This window comes from Pteropus alecto, unplaced genomic scaffold, assembly GCF_000325575.1.
Source record: "Pteropus alecto unplaced genomic scaffold, ASM32557v1 scaffold113, whole genome shotgun sequence".
Lineage (NCBI taxonomy): Eukaryota > Metazoa > Chordata > Mammalia > Chiroptera > Pteropodidae > Pteropus > Pteropus alecto.
In genome coordinates this window covers 987,619-999,425 of record NW_006433949.1, presented here as the reverse complement: position 1 = coordinate 999,425, position 11,807 = coordinate 987,619, and the positions used below count along the sequence as shown (strand labels likewise).

General features: G+C 49.3%; 1 protein-coding gene across 1 annotated transcript in view; it reads right to left on the bottom strand.

Moving 5' to 3' along the window:
* Positions 1-10,322, bottom strand: part of PLBD2 (phospholipase B domain containing 2) — a 23,561-nt gene extending 13,239 nt beyond the window's left edge. Inside the window, exons 1-3 of the mRNA XM_006908578.3 lie at positions 9,963-10,322; positions 2,752-2,845; positions 863-1,021 (exon numbers count right to left, since the gene is read on the bottom strand). Coding sequence (XP_006908640.1) covers positions 863-1,021; positions 2,752-2,845; positions 9,963-10,252 — 543 coding nt within the window. The 5' untranslated portion in view covers positions 10,253-10,322. The remainder of the gene's footprint in view (positions 1-862; positions 1,022-2,751; positions 2,846-9,962) is intronic.
* Between the last annotated feature and the right edge of the window lie 1,485 nt (positions 10,323-11,807).

Genomic DNA, 11,807 nt, shown 5'->3' with positions numbered 1-11,807 from the left:
GATTGATGGATTGATGGATGGGTTGATGGATGGATGGGTGGGTGGGTGAATGGATGGGTGGATGAATGGGTGGATAGATGAATGGGTGGTTGGGTGGGTGGATGGATGGATGGGAAGGAGGAAGAGCCTGTTCCAGCAAGGATATGAGTAGGAGGCGGGTGGGTGCACAGTGAGAAATTCTGAGGGAAAGGTGCACGCCTGGTCTAGGCGAGTGGAGGTGCTAACGGATACTGACAGCCGTTTTCCAGAGACCACCTGTGGTGTGTACTTCACAGTTAAAACTCTTGAGGTGTTCTGGGGAATCCATAAATACATGACTTTATCAATGACCTGGCCAGCAGCCCAAAGGCAGAGCGCCTGCCTGGGTCTCTCTGTTAGCAGCCAGCTAATCGGCAATTCACACGAGCAACGGAAAACAAGTCATTGTCCCCAAACGTTCTAGGTTTTCTAGTTTTCTTTTTCTTTATAAAGACTGTTTTCACCTGCATCAGATATAATCAATCAAGCAAGCCATCTCCCTTGTATGTAGGTAAAACAACATGCTAACAATGAATGACGTGTCTACGGAGATCCTGTGACAGCAGGAGGGCAGAATGGGTTGGAGAAAGAACTATGCTAGGATGGACAGCTGGCGTTCCATCAAGTGGATGGATAGAAGGGAGGACAGAGGGCGATTGGACAGACGGATGAATGACAGGTCAGCTAGAAAGGATGGAGATAACGGACACACCAAAGGGCTGGCCAGGAGGGGCGAGAGACAAGTGAGTCACCAGCTGGAAGAGCAGCAGCCACAGCGGTGGCAGGCCCCCACAGCAGACCCAAGCCGCCACCCCATCCCACTGAGCATGGCGGCTGCACCCACCTGGTGCCAGTAAGCAGAGTCCTTGTTCAACTCCATCTCCTCCTGCATCCACTCCAGGTTGGCCTCCAGGAAGCTCTTGAGCTTCTCGCAGTAACCGACTTCGTACTCGAAGGGGCCGCAGTAATTCACCACCGTGTTCATCCAGTGCATATAGATGAGCTGTGGGGTGGGCGAGGAGGGCGAGGGCAGAGCGGCGAGCTGCTCGCTGCTCTGAGGACCCCACTGGCTCCCCACTTGGGCTCAGGGTCCTCTCCCCTATCCAGGTCTCCAAAGAGCTGGCACCTTGGTGAGGCCACCTCTGCGCCTTTGCCCACGCTGCTGCTTCCTTCCCCTATAAGCCTTTCTCATCCATCCAGCTCTTACCCCCAACAGAGCCCAACGCCTCTGGGCACCCCCCTCCTTTGAAAGCCTTTAGCACTCAAAATCTGTCCTAGACTACATCTCCCCTCTTCCTGGGGATCCCCAATCTATATATGTATTCAGTTGGTCAGTCAACACAACACGAGCCTGGCCCAGTGTCTGACCATCTCCCCAGACACTGGGGTCCCAGGAAGGCATCCAAAACTGCAAGCAGGTGTCAGAATGAGGACTGTGGGTTTCATAAAAGGCTGCCACACTGTGCGCTGTCCTCTGTGACGTGCGCTTTCCCCCTCACCATCATGCATCTGTTTCATCCACGTTGCTAATTCGTTTTCACTCTACTGTACTGCGCTGTGTGACTCTACATCTGGCTACCCACTCACCCACTGGTGGCATTTGGGTGTCCCCACCTTGGGGCTGCTTTAAACACCTCACACACACCATAGGCACACACTTATGAAGAGGGGCCTCGAGGTCCCAAAGCATGTCTGTGTTCAACTCTACGAGCTGATACCAAATTATTTTCCAAAGTGGGTGTCACACCTCCACCCATGGTGTAGGAGCCTGGCTGTCACACCATAGCCTCCCCTAGTTCTGATATTGTCCGACTTCTGAAATGTATGATTATCACTTTTATAAAGCCCCAAATCAAGTAAAGCATAGTAACAGGTTGTTTAAGGATTCATCACATGTACTAAAACTAACAACAAAAGTAAGGGAGTTGAAATAACTCAAATGTCCATCCACTAATGAGTGGATAAACAGCATATCCATACAATGGGATATCATTTGGCCGTAAAAAGGAATACAGTGCCAACACACGTCACAACAGGGATGAACCCTAAAGACATGATGCTAAGTGAAAGAAGCTAGTCACAAAAGACCAGACACTGTAGGATTCCGTTTATATAAAATGGCAAGAATAACCAAACCTATAGAGACAGAAAGTACATTTACAGCTGCCAGGGGCTGGGGTGAGGAGAGAAAAGGGAGGTGACTACTAATGGGTACGGGGTTTCTTTCTGGGGTGATGAGAATGTTCTGGAATTACATAGTGGTGATGACTGCACAACCTTACGAAGAGACTAAAAAAAATACTAAATTGTGTATCTTTAAATGGTGGGTTTTATGGCATATGAATTATATCTCAATATAAATGACTGAATGAATATACATAAGGGAATGTGGGGCACCCCATTTAGGGTGGTGGGTGCCTCTGTGGGGAGGGGAGCCAGGGGTTAGGGCTGGGAGGGGACTTCGATGGTACCAGCAACACCGTAGGGTTTAGCTTGGGTGTTCATTTCTAATTATGCTCCATTGGACTATGTTGCGTATTTTTTATACTCATCAAATCGTACCTCATGTTAATTTTTAATGAATGCATGTGAGCCTTTTCTCCCCAACTGGATGGAGGGCTGGAGGCAGGGGGCCCACTCTGCAATACCTCAGAACCCTCCAAAGCTCCCTGGGGAACACGTCTGGTGGGGTAGGGGAGACGGGAGCCCTAGGTTCTTCCACCTGGCCCTTACCTCCTCAGACACGGCAGCCTCCACCACGCCTGCAGCGTAGGCCTGCAGGCTGTCGCTGTAGTGGCCATTGGTGTGCAGCTCCAGAAAGGCCCACCTGGAGAGGGAGGAGAGGGGACACCTGGTCAGTGCAGAGACAGGCGTGAAACTGGCCCACAGCCTGATGCACAGCCACTTCCAGTGTTAAACCATAAAAAACAACACGGTGATGCACTACCTTTCACGTGACTGTCTGTCTTTGTGCACTTGTCAGGCTAAACCCCTAAAAGGAGAAATGCTGGGTCAAAATGGCTTTAATTTTATAGACACTGACCAACGGCCTCCCCGCAAAAGCTGCACTAACCTTCGTTCCCACCCCCACAATGACACCAGCTCCCATCTACGGAGGTCCTCCTCTGTGCCAGGCACTGTTTTGCACACTTTCTCATCTGTCAGCTCTTTAACCCTCTGGACGAACCTACAATCCTGCAAGGCAGGCGCGGGCATTGTCTCCGTCATGCAGGAGAGGCGGCAGTTAAAGCGCAGAATTATGTAACTTAACTGCTGCGGGAGAGCGTATGGCTGTCCCCTCTCCCCATATCCGTGCCCTTTGCTGAGTCACTTTACAGTCCCTCCACGAATGGCCAAGGGTCCTTCCCTGCTCCTTTGATCTGGGCTCAGTCATGTCATTTCACTTGCCTTGGCCATCTGGAGGAATGTGAGGGGAAGTGACTGTGTGCCAGTTATAACATTAACTTTCAAGAGGCCACCTCTGTTTCTCCTTGCCCACTTGGGCCTCTGCTATTGCTATGATAAGATGCCCTGGCCAGCCCACCGGCCCCAGAAATATAAGAGACATGTGGAGTGGACCAGGTCTGCAGAGCTGCCCCGGCTACCCCAGGACCCATGAGGATAAATGGATAAATGGTTGTTGTTTTAAGCCACTGGGTTTGCGGGGTGATTTGTTACACAGCACTGTTGCCCAATACTAGCTGATACACTTGCCGAAGAGCAGAAGTAGCAAAGAGGGGAGCCTGGGTTCAATTCCAGGCAGGCTGGCCCCCACGCCTGTGAGGCAGAGCTTCTTAGACTCTGATGTGCATCCACGTCACTTGAAGACCTTGTTCGGAAGCCAGTTCCAGTCAGGACATCTGGGGTACGGCCCGAGACTATATCTACCTGCTGGTCCTGTCTGCCCACTCCTTTGCTTAAAATGATTCCTATCAGTCTTTTTCATCTTTCCTAAGGAGATAGATGAAAAATTCAATCATGTTGTTTTAACTATAGTCTTTTAATTAGTTAAGTTACATATATTTTCTTATTCTTATTGGTCATTTATAGTTTTTGGTTCCTGTCCTTTACTCATTTCTCTCCAGTGTATTTTTTTAAACCTTTTCTTGTTGCTTGGTGAAACTGTCTATATACGTATTAGCCTTTGGCTTGTCACTAATATTGAAGAGATGTTTGCATTTTCATTTATCTTTGCTTTTGTTTTTGCCATATAGAGGTTTTCATTTTTGTACAGCTAATCTGTCAATCTGTTCCTTTAGGTTCTATGAAGAAAATGAGGGCAATAGGACACTCATGGGAACTGGAAGAGGCCACAAGACAAGGGAGAGCCAGGCACGGCCAGGGCTATCTCATGGGAAGTTAGCTAAAATGCCACCACAGAGCTCCAGGACAAGAATAGCTCTGCCCTAGAGGCAACTCTGGACGGGAAAAACTATAAACACAACCACAGGCAATACTTTCGGCAAGCAAGCCTCTCTGAGTGCTTATTGGGTGCCAGACGCTGAGGGTATATGAGGAGGAATGGCATTCAGTCCTGGCCTTCAAAAGCCAACGTGGGGGTGAGGGGGTGTTACTGACACGCAAACAGATGATGACATAACAGGGTAACTGCTATGGTGAGAAAAGGAATACAATGCCAAGGGAGTGTCCTGAAGAGGTACACTCCTGCTGCTGAGTAAAATCTAGAAAGACCGGGGAGCTTACAGCTGCTTTGGGTTTTGAAGTTTAAGTAGGAGCTTTCTAGGGAAGCGGCAGAGGAAAAGGAAAGTAAAACAAGGAAGCCTGAACTATGAAAGTTCCAAGGCAAAGAACCCTGGGGCCAACGAGATGTGGGGATTGATAACGAGCACCCCCCACCATGGTGGCTAATGACAGCCCCCAGGCATGTGCTAAGCACATCACAAGTTTACTTCTCTCTCTAAATTCTCCCAAGACTCTATGACATGAGTTTTATTCTCCTGACTTTACAGATGTGGGAACACAGGGAGGCTCAGAGAGGTGAAGTCACTTGCCCAAGGTCGCGGCAGAGCTTAGACTAAGATTCCAGAGCACGTGCTCTGAGCCTCTAACTCAGCTGAGTTTTGTGGGGTTTTTTGGTGGTGGGGAAGGTTAATTCTTATTAAAGGAAGATGGGAGCCATGAACTTCAGGATAAAGACTCACATAAAATCATATATATAGGGACAGAGAAGCACAAGAGACTAGAATGAATGTTTAAATTTCCATACATTTCCAGGAGAGTGGAGTACAAAGAGCATCTGGGTGTGTGGGTCCCCCGGACTTTGTTTGAATGGCCAGGTCTCTCTCCTATCAGCTGTGTATCTCTGGGCAAACTGCTTGACCTCTCTGGGCCTCAGTTTCTGTAAAGTGGGGCTAGCGAGTCCCACTTCAGAGGGTTGCTATGGCGTTTGCCTGGAGACAACACACATTCCACGCACCCTAAGTATCTGAGAATCTCTGAGGGGAGTTAGGGAAGACCGGCAAGTTTGGTGATGGGAGGAAGATTATAACAGGGCCCCAGATGAGACCCACCCCATGATAAAATAAAAATAAAAATAAAAAATAGGGATCGAGGGACACCAAACACAAACTACATGAAACCGAAAAGGCTGGTAAGACAGTTTTAAACGAGGCCAGCAGCCTCCCTCCAGTCCATGCCTAGTAAACAGCTGCTCCTGCGAGGGGCGCCTGGGCTCAGTCAAGGCCGCGGGCTGAAGCCCTGGAGACCAGCAGCGTTTAGGAACCCATCCTGTGACCAGGTGCTCACAGAGCCCTCAGAGATGGCTGTGAGGGGCCTCGTTTATAGCAGTTTTCACCAGAGCCCAGGGAAACTGGACCCTCCCAAAGAGTCTGTCATCAGGAAGCTGACAGGATAATCGAGCCAAACATTCAATGGGTTTCTAGAATGCCAGGTGCTGACAAGGTGTCAGAGACAAAGAAACAAAGTTGTTTTGTTTTCTGAAAAAGGATTAGCGACAAACGGCAGTGGGGATAAGAAAAAGGGGGTTCTACGGAAAGTAACCTCGCAGAGTGCTTTGATCGTTAATTCCCAACGGGGCAGCTCACGGTGAGTAGTCATGCCCCGGCATGCAACTTTTTAGTAAAAGGTTTATCTTTGCCTTAACTAAGCCCTGACTGTTATGTCTGTGCATCTAGGTTGACATACCTTTGAAATAATCACCGTCGAGAGAGTACGGAATCTTGTCAACTATCCCGTAATCGGATCCCAACCTTGCCTTTTCCCACCGCCACGTAATCAGATGCATAAAAGCAGCTGCAAATCTGTTACACTCAGGAGCGTCTGATACCTTGCTCCTTGGCACGTGTCCTCACTTTGGCTCTTATAAAAATTCTCTACAGGTTTAGACATGTCTTACGTTAACAGTAGACACAGATAACCCCGTGTATAAAAGCATTACACAGACATATATATACCTGTACACATGCATGTGTATGTATGTTTAGGCCTCTTTATGCACAGAACATTCTGGAAGAAAGAGCTAACAGTGGTTATATACGGAAAGAAAAAATTGGGGGGAGGGCGTGAGTTTTATCTCCTGCATCCCATCCCACATTTTGAAACTGCGAGAATTTTTGCCAGGAAAAGTTAATTACTTTTCTAATAATTATAAAAGTTTAAAGAAGTGCAGCATGACTGGGCAGGAAGGAGAGGATGAGTGGAAAGTGAATTCCCCCCCACCCTACCCCCCATCCCCCAAGCTCTGCCAGGCCGCAGTTCCACAAATATGGCATTAATCACTTCCTTTGTTCAGAGAGCGCAACCTTATTCCAAAGGGCCCCTGGGGTGACTGAATTTAGATGACTTTTATTCATTTTGCCTGAGTCCTCAGAAAACCCTGCTTGGGGAGGTTCCCAGTTGTGAGGTTTTGCTCCCAGCTCCCCGCCCCCACCCCCAGGTTAATCTCTGAAGATCTTTCTGTTGCCTCAGGCCCTAAACCCTAATAGGATTTCTTCTGACCCTGCAAGGTCTTCGCCATCCTCAGCGCCACTGCCACCTGCAGAGCTCAGTAAGTAAACCTGAGACTCTGCTTCATAGTCCACACCTTGACCTTCCAGGCTCAGCTCCTCATCTGTAAAATGGGAAGGCCTGGACGTCGGCAGCTGTGCTGGTGGCCAGCTCTGAGAAACTCTACCTCAGCTCCTGGGAAAAACACAGACGAGAGCGTGTTCCTAAAGCTAAATGTGCCCGTTAAAGACTAATCTTTATTCAGAGATTGTGTGCTTTCTGCTTGTTTGGTTCTGAAACAGCTGATTCCTTACGAGATAAAACATAAAAGGGAAAGAAGTTAATAAACATAGTTCTGCTTTGTTTTCAGCGCGCTTGCTTGACAAAAACAAAAAGTTGGCAGCACTGGATCTGTTAACTCAATCTTTTTTATGGCAGGAGCGGCTAACCTCTCTGAGCTGACCCTAGGGTCTAATCGAAGGCCACATTTGGGAAAAGCCAGGCCATTCATGTGCAATGGGCAGGAATCACCACCCCGCTTGGGTGTACGGCATTCCCCTGACACCCTCACTAGGTGGAGGGCCCACCCTTTCTGTGGCTATCACTCCTCTCTCACTTTTGAGGGCATGTTTATCTTTCGTGACTTTTCTGAGACATACCTGGAGGCATTTCTGATCCCCAGGCACCAAATCCTAAATGCTCCCGGGCTGGCTGGGGAATGTTGGCCCAAGGTCAGATACAGCACCACTGAAAGAGGAGAGATTATGGGGAAAGTGGACGTGGAATTTATCTCAGGATCCCCAGTGGCGAAATCTGGGGACCAGGGAAAAAAAAGGGATCCCCATTCTAGGTGAAGAGTCAAATGCCTGGTCTCCACCCTTCAAAAACTGAGGCGATTACCCACGAATCAGAGGTTCTGCTGACCAGAGGCCGGCACACCCACGTGGCTTTCTTTCATCTCACCCCTGAGTTCTCAAGAAAGTGTCTTCGAGGGCCTCAGTCTCTCTGCTTATAAAACGGGGACTTCAGATACAGTTTTCCTTACATCATAGCCCCAAGTGCTGTCGGACTCAGAGGAAAAGGGGCATGTGAGTCTGAGAGGAGAGAACGAGAGACGAGACAGAAAAGGTGGTGGAAAGGTGAAGGGAGCGAGTGAAGGGTGAAAGAGACCTGGGCTCGCTTCTCCGACTTCCTCACCTGTAAAAGGGGCAGAGAACACCTATACCCGCCCCCTTCTCTTGACTCGTTCCTTCCTTCAGTAGTAAATACACAGAAGTGCTTTCTGTGATCCCACTGATTTCCCTTCAAGCCCTCCCTTCGGGTGAGGAAAACAAGCTGAGAGAGTGAAGTGATTTGCCCAAGGCCAGGGCGGTGGAGCTGGGCCTGGAAGAGCTTTCAACCCGTAGAACCAAGGAAGCCCTCCCTCCACTTTCGTTTTCTCTAACTGAGAGCAAGGCGGCCTGGGGGGCCTCCTGCAGCCACAGCCCTGTCTGTCCCCAGGCTGGGCCTCACCTCTGTGTCTTCTCCTCTAGCTGGCATCCAAGCAGAGCTCTATCATGCCCTCTTGGCTCTGCTAAGTAGGGCCAAAACATGTGAGTCAGCAGAGAATAGGTCACCAGATTCCAGAGTCACGGAGCCACAGAGCTCTTGGTTCCCTCCCGAGATGCCAGCTGACTCTATGACCTCTTCTCCTTGGGAGGCAACCCAGATTAGCTCTACCCGGCTCCTGTGTCTACAGCAAGTCCTCTCCCCCAAATCGCCCTTCTGTCTGTCTATCTGATACCCTCCCAAGTGCCACAGAGCACCAGAATGAGGGTGTCCTCAGTGTCCGTGTCTCCCCAACACCTGCAGGAATTAATGCACGCCAGCAAAATGGATGCGGACAGCAGTGGGAGGAGGCCATGCCTGCTGGAGGGGGCTGTGTAGTCTCAGCACTGGGATGAGCCCAGGATGGGATGGGAGCTGGGGACTCAGAGTTCTCTAAGATCCCCAGCAAAGCCGGGTCCAGGGCCTGGGCCCTGCTGACAAGGTTTTGAAGCAGAATTGTCCTCACTCCCACTGACTCAGGTTTCTGGCACTGTCTCCTCAATGGATCGGGACCCCACCTGCTTATCTCTGTGTCTCCAAGACCAAGCACGCCAGGTGAGTGAACGAATGAATGAATGGGCCCGAGCTCTGGTACAAGGCCTGAGAGGGGCATCACCCAGCCTCCCAGCCAAAGCACATCCTCAAAATCCAGGAGAAATGGGAGCCCAGACTGGCAGAGGAGTTAAGTGAGTCACACATCAGAATGACAGTCCCGCTGATAAGGACAGTAATCATGACTGTCCAGGATGGAGCACTTGGCTCTATACTAAGTATCTGGCCAAGCAACTGTCCCCTGAACCCAGAGAGAAAAAGGAGGGGAGGAGCAGAGCTCAGGCAATGCTACTATCTGGGTCTATGTGAATTTAGGGAACCTCTGTTTTCTGGCTGGTCTGGAACCCAGGCTCAATTGTGCTGCCCTGATTCTGGAACCCAGGCAAAGGGCTGGTATAATCAAGGAAGTTAAAAGTTAAGTCTACTAGAGAGCTCACCACCCCACAGACCCAAGGTGCAGGGAAGTGAACTATGAGGAAGGGAAGTTGGCCTCTGTGGGAATAGGAGTTATTGTATCACCCATCAGCCATGGACTGGATCCAGAGGAAGCCACTGTGGCCCTGATGACCAGAAATTGGCCTCCAGGGGGAGACAGAGGTAGTGACCCCAGAGTGAAGGCGAGGGGACTGGCTCCCATGAGTTGAGAAGATGCATTAGCTTCCACCCAACCTGGGACGTGGTCTAGATGTTGGTACTGCATCCTCAGATGAGAGAAACTGACCCCCAGGGAGTCAGGGACACTGACACCAGCAAGAGGCTGGTCCTAGGGACAGACAAGGCCTGAAGCCCACACACCTCCCTCTTCGGCTAGTTCGGCGCGGGGTCGGGCCAACCCTTACCCGGTCTCGTGAATGGCGTTGGTGAGATTGGCCCAAGCCACAGCGTCAGGATGGCGGCCATCCACCAGACGCAGCTGGCCCGTCTGGGGGTCCAGGAGCACCGAGCGGCTGCGGGAGGCGGGTGAGACCGGCCCTTCGGACCCCCAGCGGCTCCCCGGGGTCTGGATTGCGCTGGTCCGGCCGCTCAGGAACAGCCCGGCCAGCGGAGCCAGCACCAGGGTCAGCGCCAGGGTCCGCTTCAGAGCTCCGGCCAGGCGGCCTCCAGGGGAGCGGTCCATCGGGGCCACCATCACAGCCCGGAGCAGGGAGCCGCAGCCGGGCTCACGTGACTGCGCTCTGCCACAGAGGGCTGGGAGACCGCGAGCCGCGGGAAAGGGGCGGGACTTGGGCCCAGCTCTTCCGGGGTGGGCGGGGCCCGGATGAGGGACGTAGGGGGCGGGGCCCATCTTAAAGAGTCCTGGCACTTTGTCCGCCTCCTAAAATCCCGCGTAGCGCACTTCCCCCCAACTTTTTGTTTTCAAACCTCGAGAAAGGTTGCAAGGAGTAAACACCCATCTGCCTGCCGTCAATTGCTAATATTTTGTCACATTTAATTAATCTCTCTTTATATATGTGCATATAATTTTATACATGTATACATAATTTTGCTCAACCATTTAAGGGTTAATTGAAGAAATCGGGACATGTCAAACCTAAATACAGCGGATATACAGTATCTCATAAGAGAAAAGACAGTATCCTACATAACCACGGTATACCATTATAATAGAAAATTTACCATTCATTTAATACTATTATCTAAAACAGAGTTTTATTCAAATATTTCCAATTGTCTCAAAAATGCTCTTCTTTTCTTTTCTTTTGATCCGGATCCACTCCTCACACCTTACACAAGAAAAACTCTTAAATGATGACAACCTAAATGTAAAAAATGAAACTGCAAGTTCTAGAAGAAAATATGGGTGAATTCCTCCACAGCTTGTGTTTAAGAAAAGGCGAACTATGACTCAAAATCCAAATGCAATAAAAAATGAATCCATTTGACTACATAAAATTTTCTTTAACTTTTCCGTGTCTAAAACACCATGATTAAAGTCAAAAGACAGCTGACAAACTGGGAGAAAATGTTTATCACATATATCATAGATAAAGGGCTAATATCACTAACCTATGAAGGACTCTTTAAATTTGAGGGGGAAATGTGAAAATCAGATAGAAAAATGGGCAGAAGAATATGAACAATTTGTGAAAAAAGATGTAAAAATGATTTTTAAACTTATCGAAAACTATCACTTCATTTACTATAAGAAAAATGCAAATTATAGCTACACTGAGGATAGAAGTTCATAGTGAAAATTAAAAAAAAAAAAACACTAAAAAAAGAAAAAAAATGTTTGTAGAAATATATACCAAAAACAATGAGGAAATATGAAAACTGGTGTGATCTGAATACGGTCTATAATTCAGTTAAAGGTCTTGTATTGATGTCACCTTCTTGATTTTGGTTATTATACTCTGGTTATATACGATGTTATCATTGGGAGTAACTGGGAAAAGGCCACACAGCAAGAGAGACTGTCCTCTCTCTTCTGAGGTCCGAAGAGATAACTGACAGCCAAAGGGGCAAAATCAGGGCCAAGTGTAGGGCAAGGCTGGGTCAAGGTCTGTGCCCCAGCAAGTAGGGTAACAGAGGGAGGGAAGGGCCAGTCTTGGGGGAGGGGTCAGGCAGAGGCCACTGGTGATAATCAGGGATGCTGGAGAGTCACAGAGGTGGGCAGGGGACAGGTCTTTACCTGAGGGCCCTTGAGGCAAATCTCAACAGAACCAGATTGTGGCAGTGGCCAC